This window comes from Rhyacophila brunnea, unplaced genomic scaffold, assembly GCF_057557595.1.
Source record: "Rhyacophila brunnea isolate RB1 unplaced genomic scaffold, BYU_Rbru_1.0 scaffold_17, whole genome shotgun sequence".
NCBI classification, from domain to species: domain Eukaryota; kingdom Metazoa; phylum Arthropoda; class Insecta; order Trichoptera; family Rhyacophilidae; genus Rhyacophila; species Rhyacophila brunnea.
In genome coordinates, this window is record NW_028232827.1 from 14,509,010 (window position 1) to 14,534,087 (window position 25,078).

The following is a 25,078-nucleotide window of genomic DNA, read 5'->3' on the forward strand; positions in this document are numbered from 1 at the left end:
TTTTTTCATCGCATTGTAATCAAACTAATAATCATATTAAACGTAACAGTAGCTTAAATAAAAGATAAACTCTGGATAATACCCCGTTCACATGTACATGGATTAACTGCTGACAGTACGTATTATCGCGATCATAAGAAAAAAGTATTAGGTATCATCCGAGTTGCAAGATTGCATGCATGATTCAAAAAAGTTTGAATGTTCTGAATTTTCACGCGACAGTTGGATTTGTTCGATATCTGCCTGCGCAGTAAAACGATAGTGTCGAACCTGGTGGTAAAAAAATGAGCTACATCGCTCAGAGACTCGTTTTGAGATTAACCGATTTTGACGACCTGTCAAATAGTACTATAAAATAACAATATCGCATCTCGCTTACTCTTGAAGAATGAGATTGGCGAAACAGTCAGCACTTTTAGGTGTAAACAGTTATTATTGTGATCGTTTAAAATACACACTATTGCTGCAAGTAAATCCATGCACGTGTACAGGCGTTATTAATCTAATAATCCAGTGATACTAAAAAGGTATATTACGTCCGAACGGTATAACTTAAGGTTGCTAGCTTGAAGAAATATTTAAGTTCTACGTAAGTAAGTGGTTATAATTCAAAAGAGCAAGACACATGGAATCGGCATGGAGAGGTCTGTATCCAGCAGTGGAGTCCAGGGTGATGACGATTATGATATTATTTATATTCTTTTATTTATTGGTTACATTTTATACATTATTACTTTCATTAAAATTTGCATAATGGTCCACATATTCCTACTCATACTAGTTAGTACTGTGTTATCATAATAATACACCGAAAAGACGTGTGAACCAATATAATATTATTGTAACTGTAATAATTAAATAACCAAAGCAGAGCCCGTTTGATTTTTGTTTGAAAATTGCACCCCGTGCCCCGGCTGTCAGCATTTTTAGAGGACCAGCAGTCATTATACCATTTTAATAAACATCCGATTCAAAATACAACTTTTTCAAAATTGCTTATCTGGCAAGGGAGCGTGTTGTAATTTCGGGCCCCTTTCAATACGTTAAAATTAATTCCATAATAACTATTAGATACGTAGGCTGAGCACTGTGTAAATAATTAGTATAAAAATAATGTATGTTTGTGTCGGATAAGACCGTAAATGAAGTACATACCTATTATCAAGTCCATACCACTCCACCTCCTCGAAACAAAATTATTACTGGTTTTCAGCTGTTCATCGTACAGTGCCATAAATTGTTGTGTGACTATACTTATGATAGATAGAAAATAAGATGGGATGCTACAATCAGCCAAATACCTATAAGATTGGAGCATCATTAGGTATGTGGAAGCCAGATGATAATAACAAAACTAAGAGTTGACGTAGAAGAATTATGAAGAAATCTTATATTATATCGCTGGAAAGAATAAGGTACATATACTAACACCAACATAAAATACCGTTTAAATATCTATGATAATATAATATATATTTGATGGCCCAAACATTGTCACCTAATCTTTACCCCGGCGGCTTTATAAAACACGTAACTAAAATCCCTTGGAAAATCGTCAAACTATCTTTCTATTTCAGTTTAAGTCTTCGCTCTGTGTATGCACTGGTGTACACTAGGCGGGAAGAAATTGAAACAAGTATGCGAGGTGACGAATGGAGTCAATAGATTAAGTAAATATTTAAATTGTTTAATTATGTTTTCCAATAATATGGTATGTACCTAGCACGTAAGTTTTAAATAAAGAAATATCTTAATAATAAATATGTATACTGGTATGTGAGGAAGATGTAAAATTGTTATACTATAAAGGAGATGAATGCCGGAGTAAATGAGAATTGAGATAAATAAATGTAAGCGAGGATTAAAATATAATAATATGTATAGCAAAATTACCGAAGAGGGTTACTATTAAACTCAGTAGTTTTGTTTTGTATAATTAAATTCAGTAGCTGCATTTTATAATTTAAAATAAATAACGTGTTTAAATAAAATCTGTATAATTTAAAATAATACACGCACTGCACTGCGTATTCTGTCAATCACTCGATATGCGTGAATCGGGACTATTTTGATAGTGTGTGTGCACCGCTCACACCGATTCTAAACAAAGAGACAATTTTCGGCGGGAGATATGTTTTTATAATTTGGAAATTGAAATAACTTCTTAAATACTTAACTTTCTACATAGCTTTCTTCCGTAATTATGCTTTAAATAATTTTACCTAATTGTTTATAGATTAGAATAAGAGTTTATAACAAATTAAATGTTAAGGAATAATACGCGCGATCGCACTGCTAATTAGGTGGTGCCTCTGAAGGGGGACAGGCTTTAAAAAAATAAGGCCTCTCCCGAGATCGAGTGCGTCAATTCAAAAGTATATTAGTCTAAGATCAGTTCGATTTCGCTCTTCTGATAGGATAGTTGAGTTCGATTCGGCTCCTCTAGGAATATAGTATAAAACCCACGCTCCTTTATGGCGTGCCAGTTAATAACTAAATAAGTAAAAATTATCAATTGAATATTAAAAAATAAGTTCCTAAATAAATAATCCTTTTTATATAAAGTTAAAAATTAGATGTATAAACCCTGAAATGTTTTAAATGATAAAAACCGTGTTATCACAAAACAAATAAATAAACAGATTTTAATACTTTCTTTAAGACTTTAATTCACATTGTATACATTTCCAAAAAAAACTATAAACATTTAATAACCACCCTATGGTACGTGCACTAACAAGTGAGCTAGCCAGATTTGTGTCGTGCTATTGAGGGTGTGTTAATACATATAAACTATTATCCGTGAAACATTGTTTTATTTTATGAATTTAAATATTATGTTTACATTTATTAGTAATAATATAACCAAATTGAAATATTTCTTTCAGTGTTAATAGTAGTAGAAGATAAATAATTGTTTTAGGTAGGTGGGAAGTTTTATTTTAGACTTGCAACACGTGTTTATTGCTGTAGTATCGTTAAATAAATATTTTAGCAAATATGTGTCAGCTCAAAAAAAACATCGAGCTTCTTTAAAATTTATCGGCGTTATCTGTCAACCAGCTGAACTTGAGTGGAAATTATGACATGTAAATATAACTCGAAGAAAAGGCTATTTAGAAGAATAAGAAAATCTGGACTAAGATGTAAAAGAGTTGTGAGGAAAAACAGGCGACCATATTATCCAAGATACAATAATAGACCAGTGGTTTTCAAACTTTTTCACTACGCGGCGCCCTTGGTGTACAAATATTCTTTTACGCCCTAAAACTATTTGTTTTTTTAGCTTTCCAGCGAAGTTATTCTATACTTACACAAGGCGACTATCGACGTTAGTTTATCATATTTATCTATTGAGGCGGTTAATTGTTACAATAAGTTAACCGTCTAAACTGTCACAAAGTGCTATGTTTTAACAGTCCCTCTCTTGACTGTGTTAACTTTTAGAGCGAGACAGATAGACCGCAGTGCACAGTTTCAATTCCACTACCATATCCATAGGATAGCTGTAAAGCTATAGTGAATTACAATTTTTGATTTCGATTCTAAAATTATCCTATATATATTATAAGGCAGTGGAATTTAAACCGCGCGTCGCGGCGCTCTGGGGCGCCATTCATTTATATGACATCATATGGTTACTTAAACAAGAAATATGGCAGAGAGTTTAAGCATTCGAGATGACTATATTGAAATACATTATAAACCGACAGTGGGCATATGCAGTCTCATAAGTGCATTAGCCGTTTATAAATAAATAAATACATAATTTTCTCATGATTTTTCCTGGTACTTACCCAGGAAAATATATATGGTAGGTACTTCATATGAATTTGATCGTATGAGTGAACCACAGATTAACAATTCTAATTAAACACTTTGAATAAGTTAACTATTCCTACTTAATTTCTATATCATAATAAATTTATTTATATTATCCAATGACATTATTAATGGACGACGCACTCAATACAGTAGCTAGCAAGTAAATTCGCGCATTCGCATGTATAGGTAGACGTCACGCAATTTCCATTATGCGATATCACGCATCGGGAATTTATAGCAGTATGACCTTTATTGTAATGGCGTTAGAGCAGTGTTTCTAATGTCAATGTTCATTTGAGCGAACCCGTTCGAACCGAACCATTCGGCAGACCCAACAAAAAGCATCAGGAATTTATAGCAATATCACCTTTATTGTAATGGCGTTAGAACAGATTATACCATTCGGCAGACCCGACAATAAAGTGAGTGTCATTTTCTTTTCCAGATGATTCGTCCATATTAATGTCATTGATATTATCTTATTCATTGAACTGTTTGTATTAAGTTATAAGTTATAACATAACATACAATGTTGTAATGATGAAAACTCATTAATTCTGTTTAATTTGTGTAAACTGTTTATGAACAAAAATTTCATCCATTTACAGATAGAGTTCCATATTATTACTTTAGTGTACATGTATTAATGTATTATATAATAATTCTCCGAAATTCCGTGTTACCCACCGATTGATAATATCTCTGTTAACGATACTGTTACTAAATTATTAAACTCCCTTAGTTAAATAACCTTCAACATACGTTTAATACAATAGTATTTGAAAAGGTCCCTGTAAATTCAGACACGTGTTTATATCAAGTGATCAAAGAAAATATGTAATACCAAGCTAGAAGATAAATAAAAGTAAATAATAATACATTTTAGTTGGCTCTCAAAGGACGCGTGTTCACTATCGCATTTTTCGTGGATGACTAATAATTTGAATACTCGAGTCTAAAGACATATTTCAAAATGTCACCTATATGTTTTAAAGATTAAATTTATGCTGTTGTTTTAAACTGTTGCTTAGAATCAACTATAAACAAACCGAAATTGATAACTTCATTTTAAATTTGAATAATTAATTTAAGATAAAAATAATGTACCAAGCTTTGCTGCAATTAATAGTTAAATTAAAACACATTATATTGTAATCAATTCTTATAATGTTATATCAAATCTGATTTTGATAATTAATTAAATGGTATATATATATATTATAGTAATTACTATATAATATTATATTATATCTGACATTAATTAATGTAGACTGTACGTACAGTCAATACGATTAAACTTCGTGTACAGTAGAACCTCGATTATTCGGACTAATTGGAGATGGAGGTAGCCCGGATAATGAGAAATCCGGATAATCGAAAAAAACCATACATAGAGAAAGTACATTTTGCTTATTTTAGAATATTATAAATCATCACCCAGACGAATACAAAAGGAAAACGACTGAAAACCCTCGCTGAATAATTCATGAAATATTTAAGTTTTCCTGCAATACAGGGGGAAAAACGATAAATGAATATCTTTGAGAGGAGATTTTTGAGAAGAATCTTTAGGGCTGTTCAAGAAAGTGGCATTTGGAGATTTAAAAATGCTCAGCCAAAACAGTAGAGTGTCGGCGCTGGATCGTCCAGGATGGAGAAAGTTTTTGAAGGAGGCCAAGACCCGTCAAGGGTTATAGTGCCATAAATGATGATGACATGGAAAAGAACGATAAAGAACCGCGATGAACTTCGTAAAACCGTAGAGGCCTGCATTCATGCATAGTTTCTAACTCAAAATAGCAGACAAACGTCAATCAATACATTATCTAATATATTCCGTAATCTGTGAATTCATCAATCACTAGTGTAGTAAACCCAAATATATTTTCTGTAACACTAAATTTACAGGCAGTTTCTATTCTTCTTTTGTCAGAATATCAAATTTCCTTTCAACTAAAGAAATTCAATATTGATAAGTCTGTTAATTTATATTATTAAGATCAGGCAGGTCAATTAGTGTAGAGAAAGATACAATGCCGAACTTTGCAGTATGTACGAAAATTCTGATCAGATGCAGAAGAGGTAAACGAAAAAAAATCTGGCTGGTACTGAAGTGTACTTGGAGTTTTTTTTTCTCGTGCCATCTCCTATCTAACATCACAAAGTTTATTAAGCACGAAATGTAGCGTCGTTCTTTGCTTCGTTTAGCGTTGATCTTTCCTTGGATAACGAGTTACTGTACTTTCTTGGTTTTGATATTATGCTGAATTTCTAGGTCCTTTGATACTTAGAGTACTAGGTACCTATACTGAAAAGCATCCATTCTGCATAAAGATGGCTTTAAATAGATGTTGAGGAAAAGCAGCATTCACCCCAGTTCGGTGCACTTATTATTTTAAAATGTTAGTATGCCTAAGTGAAATAGCACCGCAGGCGACATTTTTTTAACTATTAGTACAAATTTGTTGTTTGTATTTATCTCACTTGGCTATTCGATCCGTCAAGCCGGGCCCGCCTTGTGGGGCCCATGATACATTTATACAATATCTTGTATATAATTGGTAAAGCTCACGGTATGAACGAAACATGTTTGATCAAAAAGATATGTGCGGAATAATAAGTTTTTGTTTACTGATTTATTACGATGGGAAGCATGTGTGACATAAAAACCAATCACACGTCACGCTAAAAAATAATCTCCAATGTGCCGCTGTGAAGAATGCGGCGAGTTTAATAGCCACAGTGAAATCCCACCCTAGCAAGAGACTTAATGACATGTCCCGTGACACTAGACATCAAGCACGAGAAGTGTTTCAAATAATAACACGGCGACCGAGAAGTGTCCTTAACCTATTTCAATGGCCAATTTTCCGAGACATTATTCTCTCTAATGTTGACATCTCAAAAGCTGTCAACTATATTTGAAGTTTCACGGAACAGTTGTCGCGAATGCAAGAGAAAAAATCTTTTGAAATTCGAACTACTTTATCAATTGGGTTAATCGAGTAGGAAGTACTTTCACGTATTTTCTAAATGTTTTTTTTTCGTAAATTTAGACTCATACAATTGAGAGTAATTGTCATGGATTCATGTGGTACCTATCTAAAATTCTACCATTATTTCTTGAAACATTGTAATTTATCAATTTTACAATAACATTATTTTTCAGACCAGTAGGTAAGTAGTTGTCGGCCAAATCACAATTTTTGAATATTATTTTGTACATAATTATATATTTAGGACCTACCCACTTTCGATTTGGCTTCATTTTTTAGTTCACGAAAATCAAATAGGTAGATTATGAAAACAAATCCCTTAATCCCGGGATTTCAATTGCAGGATTGATAAATCGACCGAAATTCCAGAATTGAAAATTTTATCCGGCGTGGGCAGCCGACGTTTAGACGAAGCTTTTTGAGAATTGTTTGCCAAATATTTTAATTGGTTATAAAATTTTCCACTTAAGTGAGGATGAGTCATATGGCCAATTTAACTTATTCAGTATACTTACTTATTTTTATATCTTTCACTCTATATGTGTATACATATAATAATATTATTCGAGCAAAGTACCGTACCTAGCGTTTCTCGGGTGTGATATTATTTGGTACTTATTTAATATTTTCCACGAACATGTATTTGGTTCCACTTGATATGTATTTATTTATTTAGAAAAAAAAGTATTATGGCATACAGAGATTGGCCAATGCGCTATAATACTTCAATTTCAATTCAATTTCAATTTATTTATTTTTACATATTGTGGACATTACAAATTATAAGTTTAAGACGTTCACAACATGACATAAAAAAAGAGATAGATAATATGTTATTAAACAAATATGTACATACAAAAATATTAATTATATAGGTACATGGAAATACACCGGATGAGTTAAGCAGACCCTATTTTAAAAATTTATAAAATAACGTCCACCTATACTCATCCTCACGTAGGTGGAATATATCAACACCCGAAGCAATTTCGTTGAACATAGTTATCGCCCTCCCAATTTGCATTACCAGTGGCAGGTTGGTTCTGCACCTTGGGAGAATAAACAACTGATGTTCTCTATTTCTAAGATAGTTATCAGGGACACACAGGTCAACACTGTCCAGAATGGCAGAGTTCTCATTTATACCTCGTATAAGTCGAAAAAAATACATAGCTAAATAAAGATTTCTTCTAAATTGCAAACTGCAGTATGTAAGCATGCCTAAGAGAAAGTCAGTTGGATAAAGCCACGGATAGTATCCGTACAACCTCAAATAAAGGAGTCTCAAGAATTTCTTCTGAACCCTCTCCACCATAAGGCCATACTTCAACTGATGCGGTGCCCAAACAATAGACCGACTCTCAAGTCTGCTTCGAACTAAAGAATTAAATAAAAGTTTTAATACCGTAACATCCGAAAAGACCCGGGAAGTACGCATGACGAAGCCCAACATTTTAAGCGCCTTGTTACAAATGGTAACTATATGGCTAATAAATGTCAGTTTACTCTCAAACGTAATGCCAAGATCCCTTACAGATGATATTCGTGACAGAACTCTGCCATGCATCGAGTATTGGAAAAACAACACTTTTGAGGCTCTCGTAAACGACAAAAGATTGCATTTATCAATATTGAATTCTAGTTTGTTACGCCTGCCCCAATCTAATATATTATCTATATCAAGTTGGAGCTGACGACAATCGTCCAAGGTGACAACTTCCAAAAAGAGTTTCAAGTCATCAGCGAACAACAAAAACATAGCATTTTTTATTACCAATGCTATGTCATTTATAAAAATCGTGAACAGCAACGGCCCTAAGTTTGAGCCCTGAGGGACACCAGAAAATGTGTTAAAGGTCTGTGACTGATAAAGGCCGTACGATACGTATTGTTGACGGTTCCTAAAATAACTCCCGAATAGCTTCAAAAATCGATCAGACAATCCAATAAGTTGGAGTTTTTCCATCAGGACATCATGATCGACTTTGTCAAATGCTTTCGAGAAGTCATTGTAAGAACAGTCAACCTGGTGACCTCTATCCAGGGCCAATGACACATAATTGGTAAATACCATCAGGTTAGTTTCCGTTGATCGGCCTGCTCTAAATCCATGCTGTTCATTTATTATAAATGACTCAATTTTTGGAGAAATCATGTTGTGCATGATCATCTCAAGAACTTTTGCTGGTGCAGAGAGAACAGCTACTGGCCTGTAATTTTCCACTGATGACTCTGTACCACTCTTATGGATTGGAGTAACCTTCGACATCTTCCACGTTTCCGGAAAGATACCTGTCTCCATTGTAAGATTAGTAACTTAGTAACCTTAGTAACTCAGTAACCTATTTAACGCATCCACGATTATTATAATATAGTTTTAAAAAAATCAACCTTTATATTAACCAAACAAGCATCATGAAACATCACATCCGTCCTGCGATGGATATATGAACACCGGTAAGTAACTATATAAGATAGGTAATCAAATAGACGACACCCATTTTTTTGCATTTCCATCATTAAATCATCCATGGCGATCGTTGGTACCATTGATGGTATCATATTGATCATCATAAACAAAAAAATTTGGAGAAGATTGTATGAAGACCACATATTTGGAGCACCAAAAATGATGAAACAACTACAAATATCTACTAGTGCTAAATTAGTACCAACGATTTAGTTCATAACATGTGAAAATTAAATGAAATTTTTTCAAGTACTTTTTACGTTATAACATAACAATGGTTTGAGTTTCCCCATCTCCACCCGCCATGTAGGTATATCCAGAACAGAAACAAATAGACAGACAGTAAAATTGGATTATTTAGTAGGTATTGGATGGCGTGTCCGGAAATTTGTACGTATGCAGTTCTCCATATCACACTTCACCGTGAAATGTTGTATCGGAAATATATGGTCTTATGTTAAAGAACCTCCCACCTCTTTGGGCCGTATAGTACTGAGATAAAATTTATGTCTAAATAAAACATGGTTCTTATCGGTTTACAGGAAGCCAGCGGCAAACAAAGTTTGAAAATAGCCGATAAACTGGATTATTTGTTAGTTTAAGTTAGGTTAAGGTAGATTAGGTTAGGTTTTCATTCTTGAATTCATGAATGATGCCAAAATCGGCCATGAAAATTGAATTAATGTTCATATTGAATGTAATAAAATTGGAGACCGCATAGTATACGGTCTTCTCTTTCCGATAAAAAGCTCACGGCGAACTGTGCTACGGTGAAATGTGTTACGTACAATTTACATGTAACCATTGGATGGATACCTATTATATCACTATAATTTATTGTTCTTGGATTAAACTGTTTCAAAGTATTTAAAATAATTAGTAATCCGCTACGTCAACAATAACAAATATCCTAAAATAAAAAACAAATTCTGACTTTCTGAATAGATCAGTACAAAAAAATATATTATTATGTTAATTGTCTAAAATCAACAAGTTAAAAATACAGTAGGAAGAATAGTGTGTTCTATTTCAGTGCCTCTGCAACATTAATTTGTTTATTTTGTCTAAAAATAGTCCCACGAAGAGTTCAAATAAAATTATTAAGCTCATGCGTGGAAAATAGAAGTCGGCTTATTTTCGAAAGCAGTCGATCTTCTGGCGAATAGTTTTGTGAAATATTGTGCAAGGATCATAAAAATGTTAAATGAATCGTAAAGTATGTGGCTGCTTTGAAATGTCTGCCAGAAATCGCGATGTATCGTAATATAACAGGCACCAATTTTCGTAAATAAATACATAACACCGCAAAAAGTTTGGACTCTATCTAGAGGGGTTAATTTTTTATTTTTTTTTAATATGCAGTAATGTAATGTCAAAATTAAAATGTCAATGATTTTTTGACTTAACATAATTTAGCAAACAGAAAAAGTTCAACAAAATGGTACTAGAACCAGCGTTCATCATAATACGACGATAAATGGTTTGATTGTCATTAAAATTAACCTACTAATAATATTGTAGTTTTTTTCTTCTTCTTTTTATTGTGCCATTCCCTTGTGAAGGTCGGCTACCATCAAGGCGATCTCCAGCCATGATGATTACTAGGGATATAGTTAGTGTGGTAATTTCCCATTGCTTTCCACATCGCAGTGTCAAAGCCATTAAAGCCGTTGCGACCATGCCTTCAGTTATCTAAATGTATGCTGTACCGAAGTCAATCCTCTCCGCGTTACATGAGTACTGGTAATTGCTGCTGCCCAATACCAGGGATATTTATTGACTTCACCTCTAGGAGGATGTGGTGCTGGCACTACGCACAAACGGTCTCGGTAAGGGAGAGGCTAATGATCCGTTTTAGATCTATCCTATCTTGCCTTGTAGAACAGTGAGAACCAGTGTCAGATTTACCCAGAACAAAAGTACTACCTGTGCAGTTTCACTTAACCCTATTTTTTTTAACTTTTAATAAAAATGCATCAGTATTGCGCCCAAGTAACCTATATTATAATATCATTTTAAAAGATAAAAAATTGATGTTTAAAGCATCAAATAGTTTGGACTATCTGGAGTCGGCCCGCGAGCCACCGGTGGCTCTTTGATACGCGCGCGCAGTCTTTATAAATATTATATAACAATATGAAAATACACTAACTTGTGCAACTAACTACCCATGTATGCTTTTGGTGACCTGAGAAAAAAATTATAGTTGCTGTAACAAGAGAGATGCATATGAATTGAGTAGATAAGAAGCAAAGGGGATTTGTTTTCTGTGGTATTTCAAATTTACCTATTTATTTTGAATAAGAAGAATTTAATATTTTTAAATCTTGTCTCTATTCAATATTGAACTAAAAATATACTTATTTCAATTACTGCATATTTTCATAACTTGTTTTTTTTATTTATTTATTATACACAAGCGAGCCAGGGATGTTGCAAGATTATAATCTGCTCTATAGCAATTAATTATTATTACAATAATTGTTTTCCTGTTGAACATTTTATTAGTAGCTTGGTTTCAGAACTGTAATATAATTGAAAGTACATTTTTTTATTTTGTTAGTCTTTATTTTTTATCTGCTTCAGTTTTAGCTATTTTCATAACTTGGAACACACACATATTTACATCATCGATGTTGCAAAATTGATGTTCTCAAAATATTATAGATAATAATAATTGTATGAATTATATTTTTTGTGGATAATCCAGAAGATACTGTACATTTAGGTGTCCCGACAACTTTTATCGGGACAACGGGATTTAAGTTATGAATATATTACGCTGCACGTCACGTACTATCACATGACGTCACAGTAAGCTGCTGCTGCGGGAAAAAGTGTGTAATGTCGTTTTGCTTGGTGTTTTAATGTTATCAGACTGATGCTCCCACCCCGTAGCATATTTTGAACCTTTAAACGAACATTGTCAGTTAGCAAAATCTGCCGAAATCACCAGAACAACAATAAAGTCGCCTCACGTTGTACCGCACTACATCGACACCTGCATGACTCAATGAAGGTTTTTATATTGTCTACATGCCTACACACTTTCGACTCATGTCAAAATCGCATGTTTTTTGTTTTTAGCGGTTGGCACTATTTATTTTCTATAAAAATGTTGTCTATTATCTATGGTCTGCGGGTTGGGTTCTGTTCAAAATATTATTGAATGTACAGAGACTCGTTACTAGGTTACTCCATCATTGAATTTACAGTGATCGTGTTCGTTCAAAATATTCTGCAAAATCACGAAACCATCGACTAAATTTGTCACCGTGACAGCGTGATAGTACGCAACGTATATCTCAATATAATCACAACTTTAGTATTAAAAATGGAATATGAACCATAAATACGGGACGTCTTTCGACCTTATAAAACATCATATATTACGAAAAATGTAAAACAAAACAATAAAAACGTTCTAAATACAATAGTTATGTACGACTTTTACCTATTATGTAGGATAAATTGTCAGATATGTACTAAATTAAGTTTTACTTCATAATATCCCATGGCACCTCTTGTTTCTGTTTCCGGAGATGTAATGAATGAATGATTAAGTAAGAATCATTTTCCGTAACGTTGCACAATATTTACCTACCTATTCCAAATTATTTTTTGTTTTATGTACCAGTGTTCTAGGCGGACAACACTGGTTGGAAGTTTCAGATTTATATTTAGCGCGGGAATTTTTGAGAATTATAAATAGCACAGCGTCGTCATATTATTTAATTGGCTTGTTTTATGTTGGTAAACAGACATGATTTTGATGGTGTTTATGTTCGTATTAAAACGTTTGAAGAATCATCACTTAACGGAATCGAATTTCCCATTTGAAACGCGTAAATATATACAGTTTATATTAAATTATTTTAATTACGTATGCTATAATATAGCGGAATAATGAAGCGTGAAGATTGATCGACTATTAAAATAATAATTGTTTGAATTCCGAATTTAACGTAAATTTTCTGTTTTATAGCACGATATTTTATGGCCGTTGATACGTATACAAATAATCAAAGATTAAAGTCTCTCTTTGTCTATGGTTGAATAACCGTTTTCATTATTGTTTTAGCTTTATACTCTTAAATTTTCATTTAAATGCACAATATAAATCAGAGTACCAACATAAAAATGACAATAAAATTAAACCACGCCACCATCTGGATAGATAAATAGGCGCCTACCTACATCGCTTGTATAAACTTATATGACATGACGTAGTCAAGGCACTATTATTGTCAGTACGCCAACTCACACATAAAATACCATGGTTTTTAATTATCTCCATAAGAGAAAACTTGTGAAAATGTATAAAAGAGAGCAAGACATGGGGAAGATGTGTTAAACACACACGCATAAACGCAAACTCTAAATTTGAAAAATCGGTGAAAACATTTATTTTAGTCGGATCGTGAAAGAAAACAAATGATACTTTCATAACAGTTTGTCAGATACTTACAGTGGATGTAATAGCATATCGAATGATTAGAGTACCTAGGTATCAAATACTAATGTATTGTAAATTAATTTCTTTATCAAGCTCTGCTAATAAAATTTCAAAATCCTGACAATTATTGTCTTCACTTTAAAAAATAAAAAAAAATAAGAAACAAGTGAACTAGACGCTCTATCCCACCATTGTGGTAAGTGCGTATATGGGATGTAATACTGTATTCTGTTCTCTATGGTAAGTTTCTTTCAAATTTTATGAAAATATTTGACGTGACATTTAAAAATGTTCTCTAATAACAAGGAAATGCGGCGCACAATTGAGAAAAACTGAATATGGGCTAAGTACGTCATATAAATGGTAATCAGGGGTACCTATAAATAAGTAAAACAAAAGCGTAATGTAAATAAGAATTATCGGGGATATTTCATTAATGTCGACTGATCTTATATTTTACGAAATTTCAGTAAGTAAAAAAATATAATAAGTATTGTAGTAACATAATATTATATCATGAAAATAAAAATACTATAATTAATAATTATTCACAATTTTGCAACTTGTTAAATATAATTGAGAATAGATATCTACATAAGAAAAAAATATTGCGGAAATACTGAAAATAACAAGTTGGAGTTTTTCTGCACCGCCGAGGATATCTGTTCATGTCGGCAGACAGTAAGTTGAGGAGTCAGAGATCTTTAGGAGCAGTCATAACATAACACAAGACGTGGGAAAAACATTTTACTTTTAAAAAATACCTGTCATATGTCACGTAGACAATTATTACTAGAAGTGTATAATTATGTTATTGTACGTGTCAAGAAAATTTATTTGTATTTAAAAATAAATACATTGTGTGTTAGAGAGTGATATTATTTACTTTGACTACTTCGTAGCACTTATTAATCATTTTTACAAAATAGCAAAATCGTGTAATATACTGTAGATTATAAATGTTTAGCCACCCGTTAGAAACTAAATATACATCACAAAAGAATACTAGGGCATACAGCAACTGTTCAATTTCGGGATTAGTATTTTTAATGCCGATCCCGGTATTCTAGGATTGGTGATACATAATATGAAATTTTATTCATAAATAAAATTAAGTTTGTAATGCGATTATGAATGACAATCTTTAAACTATCGTCCTAATGATTGTGCCATTAATTAATATGGGTCCATTATCTGGATTCCTTATGAGGATTCCTATAAGCTTATTTTAGATCGTGTCCAGAAGAAATTCTTCGTCATTTTTATTGCAATGTTCTTATATAACTATTTTCCTTTTGATAATTTCTCAAACGAGTATTTTCCGACTAGCTTTTTTCAAGGCATGCTCGCCTTTCATTATCTTGAAGCTCATGGGTCACTTCTGCTTTTAAAGCATTTTTCCCTGCTCTCACGTAGGTTTTTAATTCTGATATTCTACAAAACTTTATATTTAATTTATATAAAAGTATCGTTCAATGTAGTTTTTAATTTTATTTTTTTACTATAAGATTATTATTTGGCTTGTTTTTCTATTAACCTGATTTAGCCGCTCCTTTCATTTTAAATGTCATTCTGTGAACGTCTTATATATAATATGTTGTTATGGTATGGTTGCAATAGGTTGTTATGTACTCAATATGTTTTTTTTAATAAATAAATAAATAAAATAATTATTGAAAAATTAATACCTGTAAAATATTTATTAAATAAAGTCATTCATTAAAACAAGCGACTCTGAAACCAATAACAACAACTATACCATACGGGTTCCCAACCCATAGATCCCCAGGAGGGTCGTAAAGTATGTTCTATGAGTTCACCAACTACTAAATTGCAATAATGGTATGATGGAAAAACATTTTTATTTAGTGTCTCGGACTATCCAATATGGACCTTCTTCAGACAGAATTTCATATTTTCATTAATTTACTTTGTGTATTATTTATTTAAGTATTTGTAAGTAAGTATATATATATTTATGTAACACACACTGAAATAAAATATGATTATGAAAAAAGCAAAGTGAAAAAAAGGTGATGATTGCTAATTAACACGTGGAAATAGACAAGGCGAGAGAAGACAGTGTGAAGGATTCTCTAGTTTGCAAATGTGGCGTTTGGAGGGTGGCAGTTTTAGTTGATTATTATAAAATGGGGTCGCGACTCGAAAAAGATTGAGAGCTCGTGAAACAATATGATATAGACACGATAGACTACTGTTTATTCACATAATTGTTTTCATTTACGCATTATTCGAAAGACAAATGAAAAATTCATAATTGCCGAAAACATTGAAATGTCAACTGAAAGTCCCGGAATTAAAGCATAATTTCGAAATGCCATTCAAATATTTGTAGGCATTATTTTACTATTTCCATCAGTAAAACGTCAAAATATTTATATATTTTACAAAACCAAACTCATTAATGGTTTCTTCGTACACATTTTCACATTTTTAACACATTCCCTTACATACACGAAATAAATTATAATTGGAAAATATTTTGTAATGGAAGCTTTTGTATTAAAAACTTTTCCCAAGAATTGCGTCTTTTATATCCCAGTTATTTATATCTCTCCAGTAATCTTCACATTCCATCATTTACATTAGAAGTCGTGATCAAATCCCATCTCAAGAATTCACGAGAAATACTAAAAAAGGTGAATTGCGATTTTCGAGAAATATCTTTTCTGAAATTCTGAGAACCTCGAGATTTTGAAAAATTGTTACTAGGAAAAAAATAATAAAGTAAATTTTAAACAGTTCTTTAAAACCGACGGTAATTATTTTTGGCACAAGAAAGTATAAAAGAATGCGTATTAAATTTGATCTAAGACTGATTCGGTTGGCCAAAAATTTGGGGCAGATGAGTTAAAAAAGGAAATAAATATATTTCTCGATAAATCAATAAACGAATAAACCAAACTAGAATTCTTAACTTCGAGAATTCTCGAATCTTGAGAAATCACAAGTTGTACGTTTTCAAAACTGAAGGCTTGTAGCGTTCTTCACTTGGTCGGACCAACGTGTATGCAACTTCTCTCTTCCTAGTCAATTTTATTCCCAATGTTTGTTTAAAAAGTAATGTTTCACTTTGAACTTCTCCATTTTACATTCCTGAACCTTTCTTTTAAACTATCTACTATGGTGAGATAGGTGGTTTTAAAAAAAACTATTTCATATCGTGGCAGGAACCATTGGAAGTCATAAAACGAGTGCAACAATGAGTTCCGTCAGCCGCATTTTATTAAGATTATCTGGAATTATTAAATTGTTCAGCTTGCGGTGCCCTATGACGCCACGACAGAAAGTTTTAATACCACCGATCTAGGGCATAGACGATTGCAATTTTCACATAATAGGTTAAAAGTTACAATCAATCCTTAAAAAGGGTACACCAATACCAACGTTGAGAACGTCATCATTTACAAATGTTAAATTGATTTTGTTTTCATAAGTTAGTTATAGATTTATTATAAATTTATTTAAGAGTGTTGATATTGAAACACTGTAGTTTGTAGTTTTAAGTTGTTTTATTGTATGCACTTGTATGCTGTATTCTATTTGAGGGGGTGTATATTTAGATAAATTTAATGTGAATTTAGTATTTAATAGTTTTACGCCATTCTTGGATAAATGAACACATTATGCGTGGAACAACTATTAAATTGAAATATTATTAATTGTCAACCACTTGATTGAAAGGTTGGATATCGACTATTCGATTCCTGTAGACTTACCCCCATTTCATACATAGGAGGCCTTTGTATTCGAATAAAGGGGCCTTTGTATTATGTTTATGAATTCCCCAGAGCTAATGAGTCAACGCATAATCTCACGTTATAAATTAGAACATAAAACTGGCTGCGGTAATAAAAATAAGTGTGCGGCGGCTTGAGAATGTAGCGGCCGACGGAAAAGTGTACCGAACACTCGTTGACTAATTAGCTCTGGGCATTCATACACATAATACAAAGGCCCCTTTATTCGAATACAAAGGCCTCATATGTTATAACGAGCGCGACATCGGTGTCCCGTCTGAAACGGGCCTTATTTGAGTGTGAGTATAATATATTATATTTTTCTCAACGCTGGTGTTGCTATACCACATTTTGAATTGAAATCTTTTAAAAAATGTAATTAATATATTTAAGTAGGTATTTTAAATTACAGCGAGTTTTCAGAGTTTGACTAACTTTATTATGACAATGCCGTCATAATTTAAAATTAAAGTACATAATGTTTGTCGTATTTTAATTCTTGTCAAAATCGTGAGGTTTGCAGTGTGTTTGAAGCATGGTATTTTCGAGTAACGCAAAACTCCATTTGTAAGGTAAACAAGTCCCTGAAATTGACAATCAAGTTGACATAGCTACTATATAATAACATAGCCACAACAGATGCCGGAAAATATGTCTTTCAAGACTGTATGTATTCAGTCGTCTTTCTGAACGCTGGTAGCATTTATTGTAAGAATATAAATTTGGCGTAAATCAGGAGGCAAGTGATATTCCACTATAATTATTAAAACACAGAATTGAAGAAGATTATCCATAAAATTGTTAAATATCGGTCTCTTACCTTGATCGAATATTTTTTGTATCTAGAATCCAAAAGCCTAGAAAATGAAATAAAATATGTTTTCTAGTAAATATCGATTAGTAAAAGTTCCAATACATATAACCGACATTTAAAATGAATTCTGTACGCCAAACTAATAAGACCAGTTGTCATATCATCATTTATGGCACTATAACCCTTGGCGGGTCTTGACTAGGGAATCCAATCCCGAGCCAAAATTCTGATCCCGGGATTTCGGGATTACAATTTGACAATCCCGGGATCCCGGGACTGGTCCCGGGATTGGCATTTTTTTCGATTGTTAATATAATTTTTTTATATTCACAAATAACGTTAATAAAATCGGTCAAAAATAAATCTAGTATAATTTATACTATTTAAGACATATTATATTGTTAATATTGTATACGTTCAATCTTGAAAATACATTGGAGTAAATAATATTGTAATATAAATAATAATGTGAATTTAATATGAGATTGATGTTTCTGATAGTAAAGACTAATCGAATGGATTAGCGAGATTTAAAATAGTAAAGCAAATAATCATGGCGTACTTATGGCCTTTCCGCTTCATAAATCTTATAAGTCAGCCAAATATGAAACTGCCGTAAAACGTATGAGATCATGGTGGAATTACTTTGTTAAAAGTGCGGAGCATTGTTTTTTCAATCTTTCTCATTTTTAATAATCTATGTGAAAAAATAAAATAAATCGGCAACTTACACATGGGTATAAATCAAACTTCACTTAAACTCAGTTTATTTCTAATGTAGTTATTTTTTATTATAAGTATTTTTTCTGTTATATTTTTGCTTTTATTTTATGTTCCATAAAAATTGATAAAAAAATTCAATCCCGAAATCCCGGGATTATGTTTATCAATCCCGGGATTCATAGGTATCGAAAATAGCTCAGGATCCCGGGATCCCGGGATTCGGGATCCCGGGATTGGAATCCCTAGTCTTGACATCCTTCAAAAACTTCCCCCATCCTGGACGATCCAGCGCCGACACCCTCCAGTTGCTTTGACCGAGGATTCTTAAATATCCTGTGGCGCAGTCCAGCCACCTCAATTTCGGCCGTCCAGGTCGTCTTTTACCCTCGGGGGTTCCGTACATATCCCACCTTACTTGTATCTCCTCCAGTATTCTATGCAGGTGGCCGATCCAGTGCAGTCTCTGCATTTTCATATATGGATAGAAAACCTGGCGCATGATCAAATGCATGAAAAAACTGCTGAGCTCATTTGAACGGACCATGCTGCATAGTAGTTTCGGTGGAAACAGAGATGCAACAATCGACCGTACGTTTTTTATAAGAGACCATGTAATATCGTATAGTCTATCAAATTGGGCTGCCATTATAATTCACTGTTCCATTTACAAGGTCTACATATTTAAAGAGATGTAGGTACATGCTAAAAACGATCAGAACAATCTCTAGAGGAGAGTTATCACTGGTAGGGTTGGCAGGGAGAGCGTGAGCCTTCCAGGTGGAGTGACAATATTAATTATTCTAAACTAACAATGTCGGAAGCAATCAAGTCAGCGTAAGATCTCCAAGATGGAAGAAGATCATCAGTAAATCTTATCATTTCATTAAAACAAAAAATATGAACAGAGCTTTTGGTGGACGTTTCTAAGCTCTCTATGGCGTTCACGATCTCCATTCCATGACACGTTCAGATCATATATTTCTTCGGCAACATCCTCCGTTTTAGTATTCAACTATTGTGATGATCTATGAGTAAATACATCTTGAAGAGATTTTTTAATACATTCGCTTAACATTTTAAGAACATGCTCTAGATTCAAACATAATTTGTATAAAACTATGTGAACTTTAGTAAATAATAGAAATAAAAGTACTCACTCCGAATCATAGACGATAATAATAGTAAATTCCCTATAATTATGTTGGGTCGCTACTGTGGTGTTCGATGTGTGGGTTGAGGATGATGATAATGAAGTCTACGATGTAGCACGGTGCGATTTATTAGCAGCATATCGGTACAATAGTATATATACAATGACAGTACATATAATCTACTGAGATAGTTACGAGCCAGGTACTTGGATTCGAGTGACATTTAGATAAATTATTCTTCGTTATTTATACAATAAAAAGTAATACATTAACATTAAATTCTGGTACATAATCATATTGGACTAATTATAAAGTCCGCGTTTTAAATCGAGTAGCTTGTGAAATATTATTTATTATTACCGTCGTAAGAAAATATGATACCATGAAAAATGATTATTCGGCTAATACACCGTAATGATATAATGTGCTGTGATATGTAGCTGTAATAATATACCGTATCTAATATCGCCAATCAACTTGCAGATTTGTTTACTGGAAATTGATTCGCTGGGAATATATTATTGCAGAATAATTTAATACATTAAACAATTTATATTTGATCGCTACTATACTACAGCTACAATTGGTGTTACAATTATACACCGATGTTTAATATAAGTAAATACTATAATCTTTCCAACAGTGCTATTATTCTTCAGTACACGATGCGTACAATAATAATGTAAAAAATAACCTATGCTCGTAAGCTGTGGAAATATACAGTTTCAAGTTGAGAGGGGAATGCGCCGATTTGGCGCCGGTGATTGGACGCCGCTAACTTGGCGACGCCATCTGAACACCAAGACAATTTCTAAGTGGATGATTACCATATTGGAGTGCCAAGATTAAGATTGTACATTGGTCAATAAAATATAATCCAGCGATGGAAACATACAGCGGTGAAATACACAAAATTATAAGATATCTTGATTATTCGTTAGATTCGTCTACTAAATTAAAATATATTGTAGTTTTCTGTTATTTTTTCGGCCCAAAATAAATATTCCTTGGATTATTTTATTTTTCAAATCTCTAAGTCATATTTTGAAATGTTTTGATTAAAATTACAATCACATATATGAAAATATATGCCGCGTAGTCAATGTTATGCCGTTTTACGTAACCCACTGACAATTAATCTGACAGACGATTGGGCAGATTTTTCGTGGAGTAATCTTTTAATTATTGTAAATACTCTTGATACAATAATGCAATGCAATATACAAAATACTGAAATGGAATAGTACAAAACATAAATCCATTCGAATTTAAATTAAAATTCCATCAAGTACTTTTGGTCGATAGTATTAATATAATATGCAATAATTTACGCATTGCTAATTTTTAAATAAACCTAAAAACCAAATTTGTAGGTATATAAATAGTTTAATAGTATTACGAAATAGGACAGAGCTCAAGTAAGTGGGTAACTAAATTATCTAATTATTTAAAGGGAGGTCATTAATAATATTAAACATACTTAACAGAATTAAAAAAAAATACATATTATACTACATTAAAGTCAACAACGTCTCTTTCAATATTTATGAGATCGTGTAGGTTATCCTAAATTAAGTCGGCTACTAACTTTTCCATGTCATAGCGTACATGTATTTCTTTATGTATTTTTTTCATCAATGTTTGTTTGCAAGCTAATATAGAACCGCACAATTGGCGTCGCCAAATCAGCGGAATCCAAATGGCGGCGTCATCTCTTTCTCGACCCGTTTAGAGATAGACAGTTCGGACATCTATCTAAAAACATCTTTCACTTACACGTGAGAGCTTTCCAATTAATTGTGTAGGCACGTACTTCCAATGTTTTGGTTATACATTTGTGGTACAGTTTCGGTGTAAATAAAAATCTCACGTGCTCTCACGAATGCCCCCGACCACTTCAGTTGTATTTTCGACCGCGAATAAAGAGGTAAGTACGGAGTAACACTCGCATATAAATAATAATACGAGGCGGCCGAACATTTCAAACTCTCGGCTATTTCAAGATGCTTTTGTTTTTGCCAAAATCTTCACGATCATAAAACAAACTAACCGTACAATCAGGTCGCGTCTTATCAAGATTAAACCTTTCATTCATTCAATATATTATTATTATGCCTGGGTGCCATTTAGCATTGCGTGGTTATTTGTTATTGTATTAAATTTGGTTGTTGGGCTGTCATATATGTATATTTCTGCCTTCTTTACACAGCATTTCGGTTTCATTATATCTTATAAACGTCTTTGCAATGCATCTTTATCACTCATTATTTCAAACTTTCATCTAACGAATATTTTTTAGTTTTATAGGTATCCAAATTTCTTATCAACCTAAATGTCTGATGCCATGCATAATAATATTATTATTTTTTGTATAATCAAAATAGTTTTTCAATTCAGTTTTTAATTCAGCCTTAAAGAAGGGTGCATCGACTGCATTCAATCACTGTATCAAATCTGACTGTTAACAAGTTATTGTCTAAAACATAATCTATTATATATATAATATCACCTTCTAATAAAGCCGGTTTAAATATTATAAAAGGTGTTTATATGAAGTTGATCCCGCCGTTTCATAACATTTTCATTTAACTTAATTGGCTCTATAACGTGTTGTGGTTATTGGCTGCATTCCGAATTGTATTGGTCTAAATATACAAAAAACAAGCTTTAACTGAGGCGGTACTCATTCTCGCAACCCACGTTTTCACTCAACCACTCAACCACAACCACAAATATTATAAAAGGTCATAGCATAATATGCACCAGCATTGTACATATATGTAGAAATCAAATATATTATAATTATAAAAAAACTTACCTTACTGCTAGTGTCCTCGGTTTCCATGTGTCCAAGTGACAATCTTTTCAAGAAATTCATGAACGCAGTTTTTATTTCAGTAAATTGTCACAAAATTAGTATTATATTATTAGATGTTAACAACACATTTTAAAACTGAACAGCTTCTATATTAATATAATATTGTATTAGTTAAGCATTTTTTTAGGGAACAACACAAACTGATGAACTGTTCAACAACTGATACAGAAACACATCTTAAAAAAAGTGCAGTCTAAAAATCTACTGGCATTAAATCAGTCATTTTAATTCAAAGCATTCGGAGCAATCTACGTACTCAAGATTAACGATTTTTATTCAGGGGTAGCTATGAGATGTCGAGAAAAGTTGTGAAAATCTACTTAAAGAAAAACATTTCCTCTTGTAAGTTTTTTCTTTTATCGTATCTATGTTTATACAACATTATTAAATTCCATTTGTGTTTACCACAACTGAGTATTTAACAGTGGAAATGTGAATATGAAATATATTTTAATTGTCTCTTAAGACATAATCTCACATTGAGTTAAATGAACAGATGGAGTGTTTCTGAGTAGGTATATAAAAACTTTGGACAAATCTAGTCATCTAGTGGTACCGAAGAGGTACGCAAGGTAGATCTAGAGACCGCTAAATCGATAAAATGGGTAAGTTCTGCGGAAGTACGTAGCAACGCAACACACATGACCGAGATAAGTTTAATCAGCTTGGAGAGGCCTTCATACAGCAGTGGATAGAGTCAGGCTGATGATGATATAAAAATGCTGCTAAATAATTTGCCACATAGTACCTATACCGGTTGACAATGCCCCTTAGAAGCAGACCACTGGCATGGTTAAATCGTTTTCTCGTACCGCGTTTCAATCAGGCACTCCGGTCATAGTTAAAGATTATTCAAGATCAAGTAATGCGTACTACTCATCAGAAACATCTTCTTGGCTACGTGTTAAAACTGTGAACTAACATGCACTACCCATTTTTAACCGCACTTCCATTATAAACTAACAAGCTCCTCCCATTTAGTAGACAACAGCGCCTAGAAGCGTAGCCAAGAAGATGTTGCAGAAGATTAGTCCAGTATACATTTATATAAAATGAATAATTCGTTACGTCATATTAAGGCGATACTTCAGTGAAACGGCAAATAATTTTCAACTATAGGTGCGACGAAATTTTGGACTCGCTGGCAGTCTGAGAGCGAACGTCGAGGTGTGAATATGTCAGTAATTTGTTTCGTGATGGCGACGGGGGTGTTAATTCTTAAATCGTGTAAAGATGACTAAAAACGTTACCCATTTACTTTAAAAAGAAAACTTGTCAATGAATATATTATTATTGTTACTAATAGAACAATAAACAGAACATTAAATGGACGCATGTTGGATTTATATGACAAATTATATTTCGGTCGGCATGCGTCATTTGCACCCGCGACCCGCAATCCACGTATCGCCTAGCCACGATCTTTTTAGACCACGCCTCAACTGAGGTATAACCTTAATGATCTACCTGTACATCGGTAACCTTCTTCTATGACTACTAAAACTAATAATTAAATTAGGTGTAGGTCATTTTGCATTGCCGATTTATTTATAGCAAGCTAAAAGTACTCTGAATCGTATGTGCCAATTGACATAATAACCCCATGCTTTAATATCACAAGCATAAATATATAAAAGCGACGCAAATAATATTAATTTATATTTAGTTGCCAATTCAATCACAGTAAAATTGTTCTCGAATCGCTAAACGAATGTGTAATATTATAACAAAATGTACTTAAATGATTTTCTCCCGATGTAATATTCGTCCATATTTTCTTTATATATGTCCGTACCCGATGTCCGATCCTAATTGGATCATGTGTGCCTACACAGAATGGACATTTATATTAACATATTTTTGTGTTTACGAGAAATGGATGTTAGCCACGTCTTACTCAACCTATTAGGTCAATACTCTGACTCCAAACACAAAATGAAAAACAATGTATTGTGTATTTTCCTGACTCAGGATTGGAACCTGGGACCCACGACATTATAAACC

At 32.8% G+C, this 25,078-nt stretch overlaps 1 protein-coding gene across 6 annotated transcripts in view; it reads right to left on the reverse strand.

Annotated features, from left to right (window-relative positions):
- Eip63F-1 (Ecdysone-induced protein 63F 1) overlaps positions 1–25,078 on the reverse strand; it is a 187,170-nt gene that overhangs the window by 90,954 nt on the left and 71,138 nt on the right. The window contains exon 1 of one of the 6 annotated variants that reach the window (XM_085944756.1): positions 23,015–23,056. The exons of the other annotated variants lie outside the window; for them this stretch is intronic. Within the exon in view, the coding sequence (XP_085800882.1) occupies positions 23,015–23,041 (27 nt within the window). The 5' untranslated portion in view covers positions 23,042–23,056. Of the gene's footprint in view, positions 1–23,014; positions 23,057–25,078 lie in introns of those variants that run through there. 6 annotated transcript variants of the gene reach the window in all.